A 25,060-nucleotide genomic window follows, 5' to 3' on the forward strand; every position below is an offset into this window, starting at 1 on the left:
CTGAAGAGGTGGTGACTGGCAGCAGCAAACGGTGCCTGAGCTCCCCTCGATGTGTCAGGAGGATCCCTCTATGCGAGCAACGCCACGCGAAGGCGAGGGGGGCTCATCTCTCGCGAGGAACAACGCCGTTATCGGAATCGCTACAAACAACACGAGAATTCATCATTCACACGGTAATATAACCCGATCTTACACGGTACATGCGATGTGTGCGAGCGACATGGGGAAGAAGCTGAATTCAATTTACCTTTAATTGCCGCTTCTTCAGTATTCTTGCATTATGTTTTTTGGCGGCCTTCAGGCCCGACTAGCATGCTAACTACCACGGTAGCCCACAGCTCCAGCTTTAACGTTAGCACGCGAGCTTACAAATCGGATTTTGTAGCTCAAGCTAGCATTAGCTACTAGCTGGGCGACGCAGGTTAAGGCTAGTTGGCTAATGCAGAATGCTTTTCTTTTGCCAAGATGTCGTAGGAGAAACGTTATTTAGGGCCTACTGCTCGATGACTATCTAAATGCATGAAATTTGACCGTTTCCTCCGCTTATTTTCCTATGCTTAACCTCCTTAAGGGACCCCCGCCCAATCTAAGTAGCGATTACCAGTATCAACGTGCTTAAGTTAATAAAAGGCTCATCAGTACCGTGTTATGTGTGGTCATTATACAAAAATTATGTAGCAATGTGTATAAGTTTTTTTTTTTACCCAAATATTGCTGTACTATTCAATAGTGGTGGGCGGATCGATCCAAACATCGATAAGAACGACGGTATCGACACTGATCGATACCAACGTATTAAAATCAATACTTAAGTTTCAGTTTCTGTCTTGTACTACTGTAGTAGTTTTATTAAAGAGGCAACTTGACAGTGTCTAAATGCTGCTGTTACAGAGTAATCTCACTCGCGAGATTTAGCTTCATAATTGTAGTTTCTCAATAACGTTACTGTCTGAAATATAATTTTTTATTTCTTCTCAAGTGATAATTTTGTGTTATTTTTGAACAAAAACTTTAATTGTGACATCTTATTTCCTATTTACTCATAAACGTTGCCCAATTTCTGTACTGGATTATAACTGATTAATAATTAGAGAAAAAGACAAATCACAAAAGCACCATGTCCCTGTATTTACTTGATATCGGATCGATACCAAATCTAGGTATCGCACATCCCCAATATTCAGTTTCGCCTTAGCTGCTAGCTGCTGCGAAAGCTAGCAGGTGCTAACATTATCGAACAGATTAGAAAATGCCAGCAGCTTTTGTCTTCAGTTGTTACGAGTGATAACGACATTGTGAGAATGAAATTGCCGTCGTGCATTTATACAGGTCAAACTCTAACGTCCATGCCCATGAGTGTCAGAAAGTAAGTCAGGAGAATGCTGACATTTACCAATCACACATTATTGTTAATACTTGGATTCTGGTGGTGACTCTATATATTGAGTACGTAAACCATTGAATTATAATGGATGCAGTCACGTCCCTCTCATGAAAGATGGAGAGTCACATAAAACACGTTTTACTGCAGCAGTTTTGCTGTATGCATACATAAACTGCCAATGAACAAGCTGAATAATAAAGACATTAAAAGCACCCCCTTCACAGTTTATTGCTTATACAGCTCCAAGTTATATAGAGTAATGACCGACACTGGAGGTTAGAGAAAAAGCACATGGTTTTCAAATATGACGTGTTCAGTAATAAAATACATGAACAGTGGTTGCATGTGTATTAGTATTAATTCATTCAACTTACACAATAGGGACAGGGGCTCTGGAGGTGCATCCCTGCACTGGTTATAAACTACTCCTATAATGAAACTTTAGAGTATATGTAGCTGGATCGCCAGCTGCTGAAGATATTTTCTTTTTGCTCTACACTAGGTCGATGGCTCCATACCAATACAACCTAATATGAGTACAATAGAGGGCCAGACCGGTTGTGAAGTGGTAGATTGCACGGAAGGCCATATCCCCATAGGTTTTCAGTCTGGTATGGAAAGTAGGTGCTTGTTTGTGAAACGCAGGGACCGTGACTGGGAGTAGAGGTGGCGGAGACCAGTGATCTACTTGGGTGCAAGTGTGTGGAGAGATTTGTAGGTCAGGAGGAGGATTTTGTAAGTGATGCATGCTTTGACAGGGAGCCGTTGAAGTTGCTTGAGGATGGGGTGATGCGCTGCCATCGCTTAGTGTGTGTTAGCGCCATACTGCAACCTGTCAAGACAGACAGGTTGCAGTATGCCCTGTCTGGGCCATCTGCACTGGGTGGCCCAGACAGGGCACCATTGCAGGAGTCTGGGGAATGAATGAATGGATAAGGTCTCTGTTACTGAGTTGGACACCTATTTCCTGATTACCAGTGCATAGTACGGCAGTGGAACTTGTTTGCACCACCCATTGCCATCTCAGTAGGTCGCAGGATGGTTTCACATGTAACCCAGTTTTATTGCTTCTGTAGTTAAACTGTTTCTCACACTCGGCAGCACAGGCCGTATGGTCCACGAGCAGCTGCTGCTTCAGTCCTCTGTCATTGTCTTCAGCCGCAGTACTGCTTTGTGGTCGCCGTATTTCAGCCATGTTTAGTCCAGCACACACAGTTCCTGTTGTTATGCATGTAAAAATGAAGAAAATAGATTTGAAGTCTAAAAAGTTGCCCACGGCTGTGGTTGTGTGTGAAAAATGTGAGTAAAATCCCACAGGCAGCTGCACTGATTGAAATAGAAGTTTAAAAATGCATTGAAATATATTCTATATAGGCCTAGATAGTTTTTTTTTTTTTTAAATCCTGTAGCCAAAGATTTACTTGTTTTTTGTTTTTGTTTTTTTTTAAAAAAAGGATGATCATAAATAGTTTAAAAATATTCTATACCTCCCACTTTTATATTTCATACATTATTTTCCATTATGAAGCTTTCCATCTTCTTTAGATATTATTTATTTAGACATAAAGTTAAGCATACACACTCTTTCTTTCTTCAATTTTACATGACACAAATCAAGTAAGATCAATATCATCAAATAAAAATCAACTTCTTGAACTTCCCTGAAACTTTAAATAAGTGAAATGGACACAAACCTGACGTCATCTCCATCTACAGCTCTTGCACAGAGAAACATGCCAGTAGATTAACATTTTTCCACTGTCTCATTTCAGCTGTGAACAATGTCTGAACAAGACTTGGATGAAATTGTTCAAATAACAGTGGAGGACTTCAACCAGGAAGACCATACAGGTAAGATTCAAAAAACTATTTTACTATGTATTCTAACCAGTTTATAGTTTTTCAATTGCTGAATACCAGCACTCTTCTTGATCAGATAAGGTTAGGTTCTCTGAAAGTGATTCACATTTAATCAGTGATAGTTTTAATTTTATGTGGGTGTTGTACAACTGTATCATTTCAAGTCTTTCTATTAAACACTGTGTATGGACTTGGGACTCAGCAGATGTTCAGTATTCGTGCCACGGATTGGACCAGGAACACACCTTCAACCTGGACATCCCAAAGTGAAATCTAACCCGAAGGCTGTCGTGTGTTTTGAGGGTGTCTTTGTATTTGATTCACATCAGACATGCTGGACAATCATGAAGACGATGAAGAAAGGCCTCAGAAGAAAAAGAGGAAATTAAGCAGCAGCCAGGAGAATAGCAACAGCAATCAAGACATATCTTTTATTAAGGTACCAGATCTTTATAACGGGCAGGGTCCAAATCATGCATGTTGCTCAGACATTTCGTAATAAATTATTAATAAATGAGTAAGTGTCGCCGCTTGTCTTTCCAGAACCTGCTGATTTCATTCACTGGCTCAATCAGCCAGCGGCTGGAGGGAATTGAGTTGAAGCTACAGTCTCTGGATGCTACATGCAAAGCTCTCGGGCGCAAACTAGACAGTATGGTCTCCTGTTCGAAGAGTCCGATCCAGATTCCCATGGTTGCAGGTTCACCTCAGGGGGCGACTCAAACGTGGAACAAAGTGCGATGGTAAGCTCCAAATGTTTGCCGCTGTTTTGAACAAAGCATGCATAAATAGGAACGTATTTTTTTTTAGATCTGCTAGTCACCAGTGTGTTTGCACCTTCTCTCTCTCAGTGTTGTACCACAAACAAACGTGATAGTGAGTGGTGAACACCCAAAGCCCCCAGCCCAGGAAGACACTCCACTAGAGAACCTACTCAACAAGTGAGTGCCTTACTTCCATTATGTGGTGTTCATATTACAGCTCTTAATAAATAATGTTGATAAAAATATATCACAATTATTGTCTTACTTGACTTCGCATCCAGGCGATGGTATGAGTGTGCCAAACAATATCTTCCATGCAGTATTTATGTTTGTTTGCAGCACGGTGGCCAGAAGGCGACAGAACACAATCCTGGTAAAGGTGCCGGGTCCCGACGAGAGTCAGGAGGAACAGGAGAGCGGCTCAGAGGCCAGTGACACGGTTTCCAATGGCGGCCAGTCGAGCAACGCACAAAATGGACAAAATGTCACACTCATCACACTTAATGCAGAAGGTATGCATCTTAATCCTCCTGTTCTTTTTTACAGTCTGTTAGTGGATATGGATGATATATTAGCTGGGTTTGTTTAGTGTAGTTTAACTTTATTGGCTATATATATATATATATATATATAAAACAACACACGTACATATACATACTGTATATAATTATAATATAAAAATAAAAAAAACGCTTTGAAAGTCAAGCAACATCTGCAAACTGTCAGAAGTCCCATCACTGATTGAGTGGCTGAAAGAAAAGCTTCAGGTTTTCTCGTTTCAGATCCCTGTGTCTTTCTGGTAAAGACAATGATTTGCATTTCTTTGTGCTGAATTTGTCCAGCGACAAAAAACAAACACTACATTTAACTTAATCACAGTGTTTAACATCAAAAAGCCTTCCTTAGTTTTATCAAAGCAGCATGCATTAGAGAGCTCTCAGCCACCGAACTAATAGCGAAACAGCAATGCACGTAAAATAGAGCGTGCGGCAGGCCCATCTGTGTCAACTCATGTGTCGTGAATTCCACAGTGGATGGAAAGCAAACCGTGTCATGACAATGTTCGTGTGTATTTGGTACATGCTGTGAACTCATTTATGTTTTCAAAAATCTTTATTGGAGCGGTTCTGGCCAAGCCCAAAAGGGAATACTTTTATTTTTAACTGCGCAAACCTAAATGAAGTCCACATTGCTGTTAAAAGTCACTGTGATTGTTGGTTAGGTAATTTTTAGTAGATGGGAAGTGGATTGGTTATCATCAAAGACGATCTATTATTGATTTATTTACAGCTCTGGGTTAGCAACGATAAAACTGTGTTTGTCAGCATTTGTGGCTCATGCCTTGTTGTAGATGGTACACTTAACAGTCGACAAACGCGGTGAGCAAACAGCCAAACCACATATTCTGATTTATATGAATTTAATGACAGTTTAGCACACACTTCAGTCACTTCCTTTTTGCTGCCACATGGGTGTGCTATTGTGTCACATGAATAATTTCAACGTCCGCTCTGCTGGTGTAGTATCTGTCAGTCTGTGAATTATAAAATGGACATATTTTTCTTTGCCTCACACCTAATCTTTATACACAGCCTCGGTATTATTAAGCCTACAAGTCCCAAGTGTCCCTCTGTTCTCTAGATGATTATCCAGATGGCACCTGGTTGGGAGATGAGAACAACCCAGAGATGCGAGTTCGTTGTCCAGTGTCTGCGGCCGACATGCTCCATATCGCCACGAACTGCCGCACAGCAGAGAAAATGGCGCTGACGCTGTTGGATTACCTGTTCCACCGGGAAGTCCAGGCCATGTCAAACCTCTCCGGGCAGGGCAAACACGGAAAGAAGCAGCTCGACCCGCTCATGATCTATGGCATTCGCTGTGAGTCCCAAAATCATAACTGTCTACTAGATGGGCTTGGTGGTAAATATTATTACGTGCAAAAGCGGTTCTCACTAAAACAGATGCTGGAGCTGACTTCAAACCACAGAGGTGCAGAGGAAATATTTCCTTATAAGTATGCGCAAGAGCTGCCACACACGTCTTGTCTTGAGTTGGCTTGTGACAACTTGTTTGACCAAATGACCTTTTAGTAACTTCTAAAGCTTCCCCTGCTAATTGCTTGTGGTGATTATTACATGAATTCTGCATCGCTGAAATTATACTTATAAATTTGACTCGCGGAAAGGTTTTAAAGCATTGCCCCCTTATAGCAATAAATGAACTCTCTGAGACCTTCCCACATTTCATCCCGTTCCATTACAAAGCACCACTGAATAGAACACAGAAATAGACTGCAGGCTGTATTCCCAAGGCGGGTTACAACAACATGCATTCATCACTGCACACAAGCATTAATGTGCAACACATTTTATAACATACCAGACTGTAAATGACAAGCACATGTCTGGTAGAAAGATCTTAATGGAGTCACTCTCAATTCAGTGAACCCTTTGATTCTGGATTAAGCAAAGTCAGGCTTAGGGTGATATATTACTAAAGTTTTACATAATGTATTTTTAAGGTTTGTGTTGCCGTGTTAAGAGCCTTTGTTAAGAGGTCTGCTGTTTGTACCACTTGCAAGAGTGTTTTTTTATTATTGTTAAATATCCTCCATATCAGACAGTACATGGACATCTGTCTGTCTATCTGTGGTTATGATGTCTCTGCTCCTTTCTGCCTCATTCCACAGATCGTTAGGGGACATTTTATATCTCCGCTCTTTGACAGCTTTACAAATTCAGATTAGTCGTAAGAAATACACTTTAAAAATTTAAAACATGATCCGATGACACTGTTGATCCCAGGGATGAATTTACAAGCTACTGGACACTATTTAAATCAACTCTTCCTCATCCTTTGTGGATGTGATGAACACATAAATGGGTTTTACTTAATAAAATCCCAGATCAAAACATGCTGCCAGGCATGTCATCAACACTGTGCCACAGTTACATTGAAAAAGTAATCTGATTACTGATTACTCCTTTAAAAGGTTAGATTACAAGTTACTTTATTAGTTACATTCAGCAGCTGCCAGGAACAACACCCAACTCAACCAAATTACCAATAGTTTTGCCCATACTCACTTTATCTGCATTTTTAACCGTAATGTCATCAGTAAGTTAACAACAAGAACTGTCAATAACTTAACAAAACCAGTAAAACAATGAACTAGTCTTGTTCTGCAAGTTTGACTGTGCCATGCGACTTTACATGCGATGTTGTGTTTTTGAAGCTACAGAGGACAACAAACCTTAATATCATTATTTTACAAACTCAAAATAGTCCAAACAGTGGCAGTATTTCCAACTCCTCGAAATCTCTCTCCTCCCTCCACTGTTGTTCACATTTGTGTCGTTGCGTGGTATTACACGTGAGTTGTTCCCATGCCGAAAACGTGGCCTATTGCATACGTGGTTCACTTCCTCAAAAATATCTTTTTAAGAGGAAAATAACAAAAAATGTGAATCACCTTGACTTGGATAAGTAACTTTAATCTGATTACTGGTTTGGAAATAATAACACGTTAGATTACTCGTTACTGGAAAGAAAAGGGTCGGATTAAAGTAACGTGTTACTATTTAACTAAGTTATTAAGTTGTCCGTTCATCTGTTGGTTTTCAGCTTGGTTTTTCCCTGTGAATGGGTCAGGGACATCCCGACACCCTAACAGCTGTCCAAACTTTGATTTAAAACACAGCCTTCATAATTCTTCGGTGAAGTGCAGTAAAAAAAGACAGGAAATAAAACAAAACTCCCCAAATAATATTTACTTTACAAATTATGGTCATAACTGATTTGCGTGGGATTAAGAACACAGAGGACCGCCGCGATTATTACAAATTATTAGAGGTCCCTGGATGAAACCAGTACCGTGTGAACTGTCTTTTGGTTGTCTCTTGCAGTTTCTATGATTCTTAGTGCAATGCTATTAATTCAAGAACGATTTGTGTTTATACACACGCTCTTTTTTTTAACAGTATCCCTGCAATACAAGTCTCTTCCCTACGTTCCAGTTTGCAATATGGATATATACACACAAGCGCTTGTATACCTGGGTACCTATATTTCCTCTCTGCAATATGGTTGTGTAATTTCATGCAGATTTGGTCTGACACAGAGGTATGCGAAGGCTGGAGCAGGGCCAGGTGACTTCTGGGTGACTCATTCTGCCTGACTAAAAAAAGCAAAAAGGAATGAGGGAGCACCTGCCTTGCCTGCCTGTACAGGTACCATCAGGTGCAAAAGGGTTTTGGGTGCTGCTGTCATCCCGCTACCTCAAGATATCCCTCAGCTCCCCCTCTGTCTCATTTTCTGTCCTCAGGTTGTGACCGTGTTGTTAACTTATATAGAAATGAGCTGTCAGGAGGCTCGCTCCCTTTAAACAGTTTATAACTCCCGGGGTGGACGGGGTACAGCTGCATCTAGTCTTTCCCGCGCATATCTCCACTGAGGGACAGCCGGAGACATGCATTAACTTGTCAAAAGGAGTGGTGGACAAGTAAACAAAACAGTTGTTTCCTTCAGTTTCCATAAAAGTATACAGTGGTATGGTGATATGAAGGCCCTATAGCATACAGCAGGTCCAATACATGTCTTAACTTTTCCAGGGCAAAGCCTCTTCTAGTTCCTGCATCTGCTAAATATTATTATTATTATCTATGGAACTATATACTTGCAATTGCAGTTACATTTTCAGCCTTTTAACGGCTTGTAAATGATTTGGTTGTGGTTGCATGAAGTGGAATAACGTTGCGAGGAATTAAAAATTGGGTCATGTGAAAATGCTGAAAGTGCTGAAAGCATATTATTCGCAGTAGCGAGACACAAAAGACTCGATTTAAAGGAGGAAACAGACAAAAGAATACAAAAAAAAAAGTCAATTGGGTCAGTTTATAGATAAACTACGACCAAACAAACTGTATTTGGTCTCTGAATAATCTCCCTGTGTAATGGCCTTTTGTCCTCCCTGTGTCTTTACAGGCCACTTGTTCCACAAATTTGGCATCAGCGAATCAGACTGGTACCGCATCAAACAAAGCATCGACTCAAAGTGCCGGACCGCCTGGAGACGCAAGCAGCGCGGCCAGAGTCTGGCTGTCAAGAGCTTCTCCAAACGCACACCACGCAAAGGTGCAGGTAACATACGGTGTATTATCAGGATCAGGGGGCAGCATGACCGTATGTGTCTCAGGAACACAGAATATCTTAATATCAGCCCCATATATACACTCCATATGATGATAACTTTGCATTTTATCCAGGATATTTACTGTTTATCACGCGCAAATGTTCAAATTGCCACGTCACTATTAATAAATGATAGTAAAGCCACCCCCCAAAAAAATATTTGATTAGCTGGGCGGACCTATAGGCTAGAACTTAGCTCCAGAAATCCATTCTAATATGCCAGTCCTGCAGTGTCAGTTTGTGTTGAAATGCTGTAACAAATTCTCCGTGTGTGAGCACATGAGCTTTTTATCTCTATCGTCTGCGAAAATTAATACCGTCCTCCACTCTCATATGTCTTAATCAGCTGATAAACATTGCTACATTCCTCTCGTTGTTGTAATTAAATCATATGTTGCTCTTTCCTTTACTTGCAGACCAGTTACACCACCGCAGTTTGTTTTTGTTGGTTTCTTCGGAGCAGAATTGAATTGAAGCAGCATTTGTTAACTCGTGTTTAGGAAATTCATTAATCTTGCGCTGTCAGAAACCCAAGTGTTATGAAGTTGAGTTGAACCAATGCGAAAGTGGTGTGAGATATGTTTTCCCTTCCTGAGACCTGGAGAAAATCAGTTCACTTTCATGGAACGGCTCCCAGCGATGAGTTTTACATATATATACGCAAAAAGCGTACTGGTGAATCTATCTATCTTCATTTGTATCAGACTGGGGGGGAAGATGCAACTTGTTGCATGACCAAACAAGCACAAGCACAGTTTATACACTGGCTGCTTTGCACCATCAAATATACACCCACTTGTCCTGCTCTTAATCCTCCTTCATGACTCTTATAATGCTCAGTTTGTTTTGAAACCGAAGACGAAAGATGGTAATTGCACCGTATGATCATTTTTGGAAGATGTACTTTGTGGTGCTGTTAGCTCAGCCCACTGAATAAAACGGGGTTGTCAAAATAGCAGGCACAGTTCAGTCGTACTACAAACCGCAGCCTCCAAAGTGAAAACACAGTTGAATCAACAGCTGTCTTGGTTATTCTACACAACTGCTGAATACCGCAACCCCCATGAAGCTAGGATTAGTGTTTCCACTGGTGTACCTGAACTAGCAAATGAGTCTAGTCCCGCTTTTCTCTTTAAACGCTTGTTATTTTTTAAACAGGAACTGTACTCTACCGCACGTGCACACAAGCGAACTCAGACAGGTCTCCTTTAATCAGCCGTATGAAAGGCAGTTCAAGACGTGAACCCGAATGCAGATACAGGGTGTATTGCGGCAGATGTTTGCAATCTGCACACAATGCCTGCTGTCCTTCCCTCCCTGCGAGCCATCACCTCTCACCTCTGACGAGGGAAAGTAAGACTGCAGGGGAAACCCAAATATCCTGTGAGCACACACCAGGGGTGGATATTCAGGCCCCTGTCCGTTCAGGTCCCCCCACCCCCCCCCCCCACACACACACACACACACACACCCCAGAGTCTTCAGCACAAATACTAATTCAGCCCATGCTATAGACACACAACACACACACACACAAATTCCTTAATGGCGTTAATGGACAGGAAATAGGCAATGATTCGGCTTTCAGAACTACCACGGAGCTCAAACATCCCCGAGCCACCTGGCACTTACTGACGTACTAGTGGAAAACGAAAGTACCCACCCGGAGGCGTCTAATCTGGGCCGCAGGGTGAATTTGCAAAGTGCGAAATTTACTCAGAAGACTCCAAATTTTCAATGAAAAGTGCAGGTATCTCTAATTTGTCCACTATTTTAGTAAGAGAAGTGGACAGAACACAACAGTAAGACCAGGGACTAAACAGCGCTTATTTTTCTTAAGAAATTTCTTTCCTTTTCCTTTTGAAGGGTAGTTTGATGAATGTAGACGTTCTCCTAATTTACTTGTTCTTCTTCGTGCTGTAACGAATGGAAAATATGGAGTTGTCGTTGCTCATAGGTCATTACGCTACTAGCTTACTGGTTTGGCCCCAAACTGAAATGAGTTTGACATTTAAATTGTGTTTTTTTTCCTCATCAGTCTTAGCGTTGTTTCTCCGAAACAGCCTTTTTATTGCTACACACTCTGGCATCTAACAAGAGAAGATGTAACTGTGTTTATTATGCGGCCTAACTTCACTTTCACCGAGGTTAGTTGTTGACTATTGTCTGGGCATTTTTGGGGCTGGCGTGGATCTGTTTGGGGTGATGGAAGGTACACCACGGGGTCTCAGACTGCTGTTGTGATTGCGGGTGTTTAGACTGAAGCCCGGAGTTTGTGCTTGGCTGCTAGACAGTGAGTGTGTTTGGACTATCTTGGAGAGTCCTTGTTGTGTATTTAGGCATCTGATAAAGTATAAACACAGCATCGTGCAGCAGATGGCCGTGGCATTAGCCAGGTTTTTATAGCGGTTTGCTAAAGCCCATCGATTGGTTGTGTTTGTGTGTCTGTCCGTTTTTCACAAAGACCTCATGCTTATTTATTTTGTGCGCCGAAGTCAGTTTGCCGTATTTGCGACCAACCTCCACTCTACTACCGAGCGCCCCACTCACCATACTGCTTTCCCCCCACCCCCTTCCCATCCAGAGGATGGCCTGGCAGGAGAAACAGCCCACATTGAGACTGCTACCCAGCAGACCTTGCACTACACGCTGGCCAATCAGCAGGTTCAGTTCCATCGTATTGGTGAAGATGGACAAGTTCAGGTGGTGAGTGTCTGCATCTCTCAGAGAATCCACACATTTAATTTAATTTTTTTTGACAGACTCAAAATCAAATATTTATCGTTCTTTCTCATTTATCAGAATTACATAATAAACCTTAACATTTTTCCGATTGAGCCGTCTCTCGCCCGACGACAGCTGGGATAAGCTCCGGCAACCCCCGCAACCCTAGTGAGGATAAGCGGTAGTGGAGGATGACATGAGATTTCTCTGATTGTGTGTTCTTTTTTTGTTTTGTTTTGTTTTGTTTTTATTATCAACTTCCTCCAGTTATCTAAAAAACCCCATAGAGCAAGCTTTGTTTTCTAGCGGGACATGTTACGCGCCACCCACTATAATAACACATACTGCAATCTGGATAAATATAGTGTAACATATGTGGGTGAAGGAGTGAGTCATGCTCAGCTGGCCATGGGTCAGAGGTCGCATTCAGGCCCACTACAGCGTCAGGGTTGGGTTGATGGAGTAAGTGACAGGACGTCTTATTTCCAAATCACCCAGAATAGGCGATTCGATATTGATATTTATATATAACTGATCAGCTGATATAAAGACATCAAGCTTTTGAAATTACTCCGTTTTAGGCCAGGATTCGTATTTGAGAATAGAGTAATTGTTTCCTTATTGTTCTTTATTTTATAGTCAGACTGACAGATACACAAAGCTGTGAGACGACGTTTGTTTTAAGGGGTTATACATGAGGAAGCCATTATATTGTCTTTTACTGGAGCTGCCTGTGTCTAAATTGCAAAGTCAGTGTTACCAACTAAAAAAAGCAATTATAATTGTGACACATGGTTTAATTACGTTATCTGAAAGTAATTTCCTTTGTCACTGGTTCACCCCCTGCGAGTAATGACAGTGCTACAAAGCTGTATCATAATAGACGCTGCTGAGTATTTCTGCTTTTGGTGCGTTGCTACACGATACATGGGTTTGGCAGTAGTGATGATTGGTGACTTGCCTGAGAAAGGAATGAATAAGCATAAAAGATAGAGGGAGGACAGGCAGGAAGGAAACTTTGGAACAAAGTGGGAGAGGATGATTGTCGGGGGCTAAAAGTGCGGTTACTAGCCTCTGGACACGCGCACACACGAGTATTAGGAGGCGCAGCTAAGTCTAAAACGTATGCGTGTGCTGCTAATATTGAAAGAAATCAAGTGTTCCTTAAAGTTATTCAACACAGCAGCTCTCTAGTCTACTATTAAGCAAAATGTGTCATTTCCAGATTGCAGATTTCTTTCGTAGTTAATTATTTTAAGCGCATTCTATACATTGCACCTTAAAGCTAAGCTTAAAGTCTAATTGTTCAGTTCTGACTTTAAATGGTATTTTCATGCTTTAATTAATACTGAGGCTTGTTGGTTTGCTGTAATAATTCCTCCCGTTGAGACGAGAAAATGAGATTCACTGCAAGTGAGTTGGACTAAGCCCATGTTCCTTTTTCTGTAAACACATTATTATTATTAATGCTATCTTTCTACGGCACTTTGATGGGGAAATATCCTCTAGGATGAAGTTACTTTTTAACCACAATGTCTTCATTTTATGAAAATTATGTCAAGATTTCACAATTTCTTATTATTTCTTATTTATTGTATTCGCGCCATTGTCTCTCATTCGTCTCCTGCCTGTCCTAGATCCCACAGGGACAGTTGCATATTGCCCAAGTGCCCCAAGGAGAGGAGGTGCAGATCACACAGGACAGTGAGGTAGGAGGAGGAAGTGTGTGTTTCTCTGTGCGTGTGTGTGTCTCAGTGCGTGTGTGTGAGTGCAACAGAAAATAAAATCAACCACTCCTGTTATTGAGTAATTTCTCCTGGCAAACAAGAGACTCACCCCGAGCCTCTGCTAACTTCAGCAGAATCTTACTAGCTCGTTCACCCATAGTTGTCCGGCAGTTAAATTAATTATGCACCCAAAACTAATAAGGCGGTGACCCTGAGGGGATCCGGCTATTACGGCTAAGTGGGGAAAAATGCTCCTGCACCGAAGTGACACCATTACAAAATAAGGCAAGTGACTAAGCGACTGACATAACAGAAAGGAACAAAACTTTATTGAGCATGACTGGCATAGCTAAAGTCCAAGTTCCACTCTCTAAAATAATTGGCAAATAATTCCATAACCTCTATGTTAATGACGGGACGTAGAAAAAGAAACAAGAAATAAAATGTAGCAGGACCACTCGGCGGGGAAGCTGAACCAGACCGTAGTTAATTTACATTTAGCAGATGTTACATTCAGGACGATCACCTGTACGAGGCAAGACTTTCACTTTTGTTGGGCTTGAGCTGCTCTGTGTGAAAGGTAAGTAGGGTGAAACATGCAGTTTCTGCTTCTTCACGCTGGCAGTGGACGCATTTTCCAAGCTAAATCAACTGTGTGGAAGGAAGGGCTGGCACTGCGAGACACGCCGCACTAGACGCAAACGCTGTTCTGTTACACTTCATTTATTGCCTCCTATCTGTCAAATAAGCCTGATATGAATCATTAATATTAATGTGCCTCTGAGCCCTGTGTGTTCCTGCTTGCCCATGAAAGCGGCGTCCCACCGAAGTAACACCTCGACGCGCTCGAGACGTAGCGAATTCTCTCCAAAACCGAGCCTCTACAGAGAGCATTTATCACCCGACTTAAACGCGAGATTCTGACTTTTGTTTCCACATAATGCCCAGGTGTCTCGTGTTCCCCCTAGACATCCTGGTATGCGCGTAAATCCTGCCAGTTCAAATCAAAATCTAACTCCAAACCACACCGACTGCTCAAGAGGAATTTCTGCATCAGCATCGTTGCTAATGATTTTTCAAGGATGTGGGAGAGAGATTCATTTCAAGGCGCCGGTCCGTGTACACGCATGCACACGAGATCACGCGCTGCACGCGACGCGCGCCGTACCTGCACGACAGCTCGACGCTGGCGCAGGGGCAATTGACACCTTAACCGAGCGTTTTCTCATTTCCTATTCAGTTCTGGTGCTAAAGGAAACTCGGAAGAAGAAATGCACGTTTGAGAGTGAGAGAGACAGAGTAAATTGGAGGCAGAGAGGCTCTAAAGCCTTTCCTGCTCTTTGTGGCAGAGCCCAGATTTTTTTTTTTTTTTTCCCCCTCTCTCCTTCCTATTCCACAATATTGTTTGTTTTTTGAAGTTCAAAGCTTAGCAACAAAATCCCACTTCTCCCAACTGCCACTCACAGAATATGTTTTCATTAGGAACGGGCCCCTTTCATGAAAGACATCGGTTTTAGCGTGCTTGAAAAGGAAATGAGCTGTTTGAGAGATGACATTGCTCTCTGACCATATGGCAGCTCAGACAGCGTTGCATGTATACATGAAATACAATTAGCATGAGAAAAAAAAACAGCTGAGAGCCGGGGTCGGCTAAATGCGGCTTCTATCAAATCCCCTCTCGAATGGCCTCGCTGATATCGGCGTGATAAGCAATGACTGTGCCAAGGGGGTTCTATTTTTGTTTACTGGAAATAAATTCAAGAACATTTCATTCGTTATCTCTAGTTTATGCGTGCAGGAGCAGTTGGGATCCTTCACTGGTGACACTTCTCAGATATTGACTGCATATATTTTAGCACTCTTCAGTTATTACATCACCACGTGGCCTTTGTAAGTTAGAGGTGACAACCAAAGTGGCCTGGATGTATCTTTTTAATACCTTTGTTTTTGTGGATGAATGTGCATAATGACCGTGATGGTGCGACTGACATGTCATTGCTACATTTCAGGGAAACCTGCAGATTCACCAGGTGCACGTTGGCCAGGACGGGCAGGTAAGGACAAGTACACTAACCTTAAGTTGAAAGACGCAAATCAATCTGTGCTTCTCTAGATAAAAATGATATTAGCGTGAGTTACTGCTTTGAGAGTTGAGTGCACATCTCTTCCATTTCTTCCACTGCTTCTAAGTAATGAAGCTGCAGTTTGTTTTTATTTCTTTTCAAAATAGACAACAGAGCAGTAGAGAGCAGTAGAGAGTTATGCATTAAAAAAAATGCATTTCACTTTGGTCGATCACCTTATGTACATGTCACCAGTAGATGAGGCAACATAAGATACTAACGCTTCTTCAACGTTGCCAAATGGCTCATGGGTGGATGAGTGACGTTTTTGTGGAACCGTTCACTTGTATACACACACCGTACTAATTAGAAACATGCAACACATGGGCAGATGTGTTTTTGGTGTCCTCCCAGTGTCTGAGTCTTTGTTCGTCCCCGCCCCACACATTTCTGTCTCTGGACTGAGGGCCCTTCCTGTTTCTCCGTTCTTCCCTCTGAGATCCAAGCGAGCCTCGATCAAAGCAGCGCCGGCTCATGTATGACCATTGCAGGCCACATGTGGAAGCCTGACGACAACCATAATTTCACATTTATGATTTCATCATGTTCGTCTACGAGCGGGACTTGAGGGAAGGAAGTTCTTTCTCACGTTGCCCGTCTGGTGGTCAAACTGTTTTACTTTGTCCCAACAGGTGTTTTTCTGTAACTGTCATTGAGTTTTTTTTTTTTTTTTTTCTTAAGCGAGGGGCTGCGCATATTTTCTGTTAGGATAATTACTAGAAAATTATATGTTCTTATTTATTTTCAAAGGCAGTAAATTCCACATGACCCCTTAAGGAAAGTAGGTGGGTCACCGACCCCCCCTCCCCCCCTTTTTTTTCTGAATCATGCTGTGCTTCATCAGGCGCCACATGACCAGTGGGTTGAGTGTTGCCGCCGACGCAAACACCGGACGTTGCAAGGCAACCATAAAGTGGTAACATCCAGTATTGTAAAATTATTTCTCACACTAGCCGTATCGGATCACATTTCAGCGTCTCAGCAGTGCATTGTATGCTAAACGCCTCCACCAACAGAGCCTCTTTGTTTGAAGGCCCAGTAAGACCACATTGCTACTTACTTCCATGGCTTGTAGTAAAAATAGTAAAAAATAGAGTCTGTAGCCTTAAATTCCGACTGTCTGATTTGCATTTGCCATTTTTTTGGCTCGGCCGTGTGCTATCTGCTCATAATTCAGAGTTTTTTTGGCTTAAATTGAAGGCAGAATTCGGAAAAGGAGCTTTTTCCCTCGCTGTTATGCCAATAAAGAGACTTAAGAATGTAATGCAAGCAAAAACATATTCATATTGCAGTACAGTTGATAGTAATGTGATTACAATAACATTTGTTTTTAAAATACTAAAGTAGTGGACCTCCAACACTGCGCTTGAAAACAAAGTCAATCATCTCTTCCGTATATTATGTCAAACTCTGGGGTAAAGAATGAGTTACAAGCCACCCACTGACTGGAACCATGTGCTTTCAGCTGCTTCTTCATTTTATAGTCTGATTAAGACCTCAATTATTCGGCTCCCTCATAGGCTCAAGATGCCATTGGCTATCTGCATGCACACACATTCGCAATGTGCGAATGCATCTGCTTTATATGAGAGAGATGAGATTTCATTGTTTGCATTGTTTTATTGAGTGTTTGGCTCCGTTGTGTGTTTTCAATAGCTCGAGATAGTCACCGCAAATTCGTGCTCCCTCTCTCTCACACGCTCGTAAACACACACATGCATGCTCGTGTCCTCGGGCGACCCGCCTCGCCGAGGCCGACAGCAATATTCCCCTCCGTTCCTCTCTGGGGTCTTGGAACAAGTTTTGGCTACGATTTGGTTTAGATTTTGCGCCACAACACACGTTTCCAGCAGTTATCCATGCCACTTCACAGAGCACAGAACATTTTTTTGGAGTTTTCCATCGGCTCTTCATGCGCCGTAACATGCACCAACGCACACATTAAAAGTCGAAACTTTAGTTTTTTAATGCGCGCAGCACTTAGTTCCTTTGTAAACGGACTCCAAAGACTCCCAAGATAAAGGAACTAAAAACTGCACAAAGGCCTCTATTCCCTTGGCAGTGTCTGGGAGCCTAGTCCAATAAAAAGCTTCTTTATTTTCCCTCTCTATTTAGCTCATACTTTGATTTGGTCTGTAAAATGATACGAGTGTAGTGCCAAAAGCAACAGAGGGTGACTTATTCTTTCAACCTCATGTTGCAGGTCGAGTTGTTCACACACATGCAGTGGTGCAAAACAATGACAGTGTCTCTTCACTTGCATGCTCTCCTATTCTCATGGACCGGAGGGTGAGCAAATCTTAGGTCAGCTTCGACGCTGACGCAACCTATAAAGTTCATAGAGACCCTCAAAGGAAATGGGGCCAAAGCAAGTATGATAGTAGTTATAGCTCTTACTCAACAAAATAACTGACTTCCATTGGATTTGGGTGGACGCAAATTACATTTTCTTTTTTCCTTTATCATGATTACTTACTGCGAGTTTAGAGCCTGAAACAAGTAATAAATGTCAGACATGATTCCGATGTGTTCTTCCTTAAATATCTAATTTGTCTGTATACACTGAGGCTTACATCAAACAGGCTACGTATGATGTCAGTGTTTTTGTAATCTGGCAGAATAGTGCTGAGGCTATGTTAGTGTAACCTACGCATTTCAACACACAACAAGCTATCTCTTCTCCCTTTTTTTCCTCTGGGGCAGTGTCCTCCTCTTCATTTCCTTTTACGCCGTGTTTTGTAGCCGTGGTTACACCTGTTTTTTTTTTTAAAGGCCACCTGCCACATCCAATGCAATCGGTCGACAATTAGCGACTTGACACAGATGGTTTTTGTACCGCGTTGCTCCTAATGGGTTTCTTAATTTGTCCGCATTCTCCTCGGTTGTCTCCACCTTGTTGTTTTTATTTCTTTCTGCAGCATTTGTTGCATTCGTCTTCCACTTTTAATTCAGATCTCGGCGATGTGCACAGGCGTCGTGTGAATTTCGCATCTGGCTACAATCTGAATACCGCAGCGTTACTCAAAAAATGTCAAACTGACGTGTCAGGTTTCATTGAGAAGATTAGACTAAATCTGACTTGGGAAACTTCATCATCCATGAAAGCGGTTCAACATTTCACTCTGCTGATTCCTTTTTATCCTCCAGGGATGGGTGTAGATAATGGATCGTTTAATTACTTGTGTTGGGGCCAAATTTTGATCTTTTTACTTGATCATTATGCATACTTGTCAACATTGGTATGCCGCTCTTATTGGCTTGTCATTTTAGTTTGCCTCTGTTTATGCAGCTGCTGGGGCCAAATCCACACTGGGTTTGTGGTACACATGTTGCAAAGGGAATTTACAGTACGTAGTACCTGGAATAGGTTGCACTTCCCAATACTGCAAGTGTTGCTGCAATCTTGACCTCCTCAAAGGTTGCATTTCTGATGCAGGCTTCTTAACTAATGAGCAAATCAGTAATTACATAATTATTATTTCGGTCATTAAAATAATACTTTTGCAATTACTTTTAATTCCTTTGCTCAGTTTGGCATGTGTTGTTTTAGTAAATTATGCTTCACGGTAGGTAAATTATCACTGAGCACACTTGGCCTTTCTTTTCCTGTAACGTTCCAAAGCAAACAAACAAACGCGTCGAACTGGGGCATTGCTAGATTCAATTCAATTCAATTCAATTCAATTCAATTCTAGATGCTTTGCTATTATCATCATTGCTAGATGATAAGGAACTCAAACCCTTGTTCTGGCTTTACTGTATTTGAAATCGAGGTGCCTTGGCAGTTGAGGAAACAGGCTGCGTTAAAAGGTTGAGAAGGCTGCGCAGCGTCTACCCTTAATCCATCTGTCATCCTGTGTTTTGCCGCTGGAGACTGTCTGCATGCAACGAGCAGAGGAGCGTGCAACACGCATCTGACTGTTTACTGTGTGTTGGTCTAACTTTTCATGTACACGTCAAATTTGTGTAATGCGGCTGCAGATGTTTGTGTGTCGGTTCCCATGTAAGTTTGTGCCAATTGAGCCCTGAACTTTGCGCAGCAGTGCCAGCTGAAAATCGGAGCGGAGCCGGTCCAAAGGCATACAATGTTCCCGCTGGTCTATAAAAACCCTCTCATGCAGACGGAAGAGAAGGCAGACCCATGAAACTATAAAATAACTAGTCTTTTACTGCGCTCCCTGTCTGTCATGGCCTCTTATCTTGTGCTCTTCTCTCCGCGCTGTGATCTTACCCTGCACTGATGCAGACCAAATGGGGGATTGGAAGATGAAAGGAGCGACTGATGAGGAGGAGGGGAGTGAGAGGAAAAAAAAAATAGGGAAAAAGGAAAGCAAAAAGGAGCAACCGTCTGGAAGACATTTTTTTTGTGCCGTTGATTAGAAACTGACACCAGCTGAGCTGTGAATCTGACAAAAACACGCTGTAGCACAAATGCATGGCACCGGGGGCCACATATGGGGATTGTGCCCCCTGCTGGAGCGTTTCCTGGCTCAGCCAAATGCATTGTGCTCACAGTGGCCTCAGATGACCTATTTTTGTTTTTCTTTCCCATTTGTTTCAGCAGGCTTTATGATGTAGATTTTATTTCAAGTGGAAGGTATCCGCTAACTTAAGAGGCTTCAGTGCTGTCTTGGCTGTATATCTCCTCCTGATTTATCGAGTTTTTGGCCTTATTTGATAAGAACGGTGAAGAGAATCAGGGATTAGTGTGCAAGAGAGAGTAGACGAATGAAGCACAGACTGTATGCCCAAATTGTTTCCACCTTAAAAACGAGCCTTGCATTACACTGTCCCTGGTTAATGCTAGTGTAAGCTGATAGGTAAGTAATAGGAATTAATTGAATGATAAAACCTACAGAAAAGAATCAAATCTGCGATTGAGCGAGCTTGCTGTTTCCAGAGGACTCTCCCTGTTGAATAGCTTCAAACCAATGTCGTGACTATCTGAACACAACAGCGTGACACATCTCAGGAGGAAAGATTTACCAAAGTTACTCATCCTGTCATCTGTCTGCATCATTTGACCATGATGGACCCGATCGACGCCCATAAGGGGCTTTAGATGTGTTTGTCTGGAAACCGTCTCCCATACCCCCCCCCCCCCAGCTGAACCTCAGCCATCCTGTCAGCACATGTTTTGGTGCATCTGTCGGATCATCCCGAGTGACACCGTTTCATGGTCAGTGTGGGAACTGGGTCACAGAACTGAGTCCAGCTCGGCCCCTCAGCTCTGCCGCCAGGACCTGTAAACACACAATCAGTAACAATACAAATGATTTTGGGGGAATGGTGCAGGGAGCTTGCGAGGATTGGTAAATGGAGAGGACACGAGAAGTGGAGCCAGACATGTAAACAGAGTCCTTAAGAGGGAGAAGTGATACATAGAGAAAGTAGATTACAAGTAGTGTTTGTTCTCAGCTTTTCTGGACTGCTGTTGTACGTGTGGTGTTCTCGTGTGCGCAAGAGACCTCAGCTCTTTTGACGCCGAACCAGTACATGCATAGGTGTGGCGCGTACAAGTGCAGTATCGTCTGGTCACAAACACAAAGCAGACCCTGGAACAATATGTGGGCTTAACCTCACAGAATCAGGGTGTGATATGTGCTGGAATCAAACTGCTCACTTGTGGCCTTAGTTGTCCTCTTTCCCTCTCGCTGCTTAAGAATGTTGTTTCTACAGCATAAGGGTTTGTTGAGATTTCTATGATTCAGTGTTCGGGGAGGATACAAATGAGACAAAAAGATACAAACAAGATGTTTTACGACCAGTGTTTAGTGTAAGTGGGATCTACGTAAGCATTCAAGGATTTAGAGGCCTAGTGGCGGATCACGTTTCAAAGGAGTAGTGGTCTGCTTCGTGTCCTTGTGGCATGGTCTCGTGATGAAAGCCCACTTATTGGGGAATCCTTAATGAAGAGTGTGGGAGTCTGTTTGTAATGGCATTTCAGAGCGGTGCAAAGGAGGGTACCCCCAGTAGTTTTTTCTTTTGTCTTTGTGGGCAAAGTCAGGGCTGCTGCATGTGAGTAAAGGAAACCAGATGTTTTAGATACATTTCTGTGTGAGTCACCATCAGCACAGGCCTAGTGCAGCCCTGCCTTGCCAGTCCCCCAGCGTCTTGCCGGAGATCCAAGGACGTGCGGTGTTGAGTCTGAAGCTTTTCAGACAAGCAGCCGTCATAGTTTACCTAAACGTTGTGTCACAGTTTCACAACAGTTAAACATGCCCATGACGGACTGGCAGACAATCGGATGGAGGCCTCCATGAGCTGCCATTCGTGCTTCACTCCTCTGGAATGTCTCAAAATGTACCAACCTCAGCGACCGCAACCCTCTTCCCCTTACGCTGCTATTCGAGGTAACTACTCCTACCACGGCCGTCACAACTCTCCTGGGGCAGGCTGACGGAAACATGGCCGCCAATCCACGCCGACGGCCTCTCCCACTGCCATCCATATCACTCACTCACAATCGTACATCAGTGGAGATCACACTGGGAGTAAAGTGTATTGCCCAAGGACGCAACGGGCAGACTGGGGATACAATGGGATCGAACCTACCAGCTGAGCTACTGCCGTTCAGCTGTACTGGACTGTAACCATGCCACCTGATCTGAACTACTTTTGGAAGCTATCTTTACAACCTATTAGCTATTTGGAATTACAATTGGCAATGTCAAAGCAAGAAACTAAAACTAAGTTGAACTGTCGTTTGGATACTTGATTTGCTGCTCAGGCTGCTGCGGCAATGTGAGCCATTGAGTGCAAAACCATTCTCAAGCCAAGTGCCATTTGATACCACTTTCTAGTAAACATTTTTTTCTGTTTTTTTGTTGTGGAAAAGAACATCTAAGAATTTTAAGGGAAAAAAAGCTTTTAGATAACGATTTAATGGCAGCGACGTTCAAAGACCGTGGCACATATTCAAACATATGTTAAAGTGGTTTAACATGGTTCCAGCCAGGTTGATTAAGAGTAAGTTCTCAAGCAAAAGTTAGGATGGTATAGATTACGTTAAGGTTGTGCGCAACACGGGAAAAGCGGTCCAAATACAAAATACTTACAAAATACAGCTGTTGGAAAGATGTCTCGGGTTCTTTCTCTTTACAGCGCCAGTTTTGTCAGTAAAGAAACTCATCCAGCAGTAAAACAGATTTTTTTATGTCATAGATATGTTGCCTCAGTGAGTTAAAGACTCAAATGCGCTACGTGCTAATTGAAGATGACAGATATCTTTCACAGCAGATCTGAGATGTGAGAGCAGTTGCTGGGAACTTTCATTGTGCAATTTAAAAGGTCATTCACGGGTCATCTGGACATGGTTTAAGGCCCAAGATTTAGTTTCCAGTCCGATTTCTATTGTTTATGATATTTGAAAGGAAATGTCAGAACAGAAAACAAAATATGATGTATTTCTTCAGTTGTCATGAAAATTTTGATTTAAGGAATGCCTTGGCCTCCATCACGGTGTGTTTGCAAATTCCGACTCACTACTAAATGAAATGAGTTGTTGTGAACGGCTTTTTTGTGCATTGTGATATTTTGCTAGTTGACTTTTACAACCTGTGTATATCATCTCGTCTGGCGCTGTTGAATTAAACAGGCTAATTGAAAACATGATAAAGTCATCATCTTAAATCATTAAATTTACTGACATTGTAAAAATGCCTTCCTCAATTATCCGGGCCAAGTTTAGATTTCTGCGAAAGAACAGAGAGAACCTCCAGTGGAACTTTTCATCCTCTTTGTTTTTTAAGGGGCCCCAGTTCTTAATTACAGCTGTTATTTTTGTCACGAGTCCCCCTTTTGATTTCCTGCAGCGGATCAGAACTCGAGTCAAGCTGGTTTTGTCGTAAAACGTCCCCGAAATCTGCCCGAGTTTGACTCCGAGTCCGTTGGTGGGAGTTGCGAAGGAGCGAAGGATGCAGGGGAGGGTTTGATTTGATGCAGGTGTTAAGCTCTGGTGTGGAAACAGTGTGATGGCGTGTGGGTGGAGATAGGAAGCTCTGGGTCACAAGGTCATTTATAGCCTTCATAACAAGCACGTATTTGAAAGAGTGATGTTGAGTTAGGTATTTGCTCTATCCTCAGTGTGTACTAATAGGTTTGACCATGTGTCTGGTGATGAATGAAAGAATTCACGCATGTTTTTCAAAAACAAACTTTATTTGTGTCACAAGCTCGATGTTTTCTGTTCAGTCATGTTATGAGCTGTGGCCCAGCTGAAATCGGAATAGCCTTCAGACTCGGAGCTAATATAAAAGGCCTGTGTAACTAAGAGTTAATGACTGCAGCGAGACACATCTAGGCCAGTGTGTTCATTTTCCCCGTCGACACAAAACAAGCACTCAGAGCACCGCTGTGTCCATGGGCATCTTTACGGCCAAGTCGAACCGAGGCATTAGTCTCACCACTCCTCCACTTTAACCCCACCTACCCACCCGGAGCTAGTGTTTCTGTTTAGACATCTGTCCAGAGTTGGCAGTTGCAGATGTTGTTGAGGACTGTTAAAGTGAGAGGAAGTTCCAGGCACTCCAAAGTCCAAATGTTTCTTTTCTCGTTTCCGTGTTTTGGTTAGATTTTTTTTTAATTTTTATTATTTATGTTTTTTTTTTTGTTTTTTTTTTTGCATCTTTTTTTTTTTTTTCCGGATTTGAAAGAAGAGGCGGTACCCCTTTGGGAATGATAGAATCCAGATTTGTGTGGGTCTCTTTTCGTAAAGCGCAGAAAGAGTGTGAACAATTTTTTGGTTTTTTAGAAATGGGTATCGGGTGTTGTGAGTTTCCAAAGCACTTATAGCAAGGGAAGCGAAATCTTTTAAAACACACTCAGACACAAACACACTCGAGCGCACTAAGTGAGTGACTCATAGCGTTAAACCGATGCACAGCTGAGCTTAACTGAGACCTCCTGTAAGCCCGGGAATCGATGCCAGCTTGTGCCAAGTTTGTGCTCCGTGGAAGCTGATCTTGCGTTACTGTGAGCTGGGACAGAGATGAGAGCTCAGAGGCATTGTTTTATTTCTGGACGACCCATTATTTCTTAAAGCCCTCATTACTCAAGTTTAACTAGTTTCATGTGAAGATGGGGGAGTAGAATTCTCAGGCAAACAGACGAACACTGGGTTTGAAGCCTTGTTTATCCAGTGGTTAGTTTCATACAGTCTTAGAATTGTTAATGCGTTTAGCATTAAGCTGCTGCTGTTGTTTTTTTTTGTGTCCGTGCTCTCCCATCGCTGTAGCTATTTAGTGTCCTGGATTCATTACTGCATCAGCGAAAGATTTATTTATT

General features: G+C 42.4%; 1 protein-coding gene across 3 annotated transcripts in view; it reads left to right on the forward strand.

The window, feature by feature from the left end:
* LOC125014885 (BTG3 associated nuclear protein) overlaps positions 1–25,060 on the forward strand; it is a 35,399-nt gene continuing 10,339 nt past the window's right edge. The window contains exons 1-11 of one of the 3 annotated variants that reach the window (XM_047596414.1): positions 1–173; positions 3,157–3,235; positions 3,450–3,683; positions 3,788–3,987; positions 4,096–4,185; positions 4,348–4,520; positions 5,650–5,889; positions 8,995–9,150; positions 11,786–11,907; positions 13,563–13,634; positions 15,662–15,706. In XM_047596414.1, coding sequence (XP_047452370.1) covers positions 3,576–3,683; positions 3,788–3,987; positions 4,096–4,185; positions 4,348–4,520; positions 5,650–5,889; positions 8,995–9,150; positions 11,786–11,907; positions 13,563–13,634; positions 15,662–15,706 — 1,206 coding nt within the window. In that variant the 5' untranslated portion in view covers positions 1–173; positions 3,157–3,235; positions 3,450–3,575. The remainder of the gene's footprint in view (positions 174–3,156; positions 3,236–3,449; positions 3,684–3,787; positions 3,988–4,095; positions 4,186–4,347; positions 4,521–5,649; positions 5,890–8,994; positions 9,151–11,785; positions 11,908–13,562; positions 13,635–15,661; positions 15,707–25,060) is intronic. The other 2 variants (XM_047596412.1, XM_047596413.1) reach the window with 2 other exon arrangements.

Source organism: Mugil cephalus, chromosome 10 (genome assembly GCF_022458985.1).
Source record: "Mugil cephalus isolate CIBA_MC_2020 chromosome 10, CIBA_Mcephalus_1.1, whole genome shotgun sequence".
In the NCBI taxonomy this organism is placed as follows: Eukaryota; Metazoa; Chordata; class Actinopteri; order Mugiliformes; family Mugilidae; genus Mugil; species Mugil cephalus.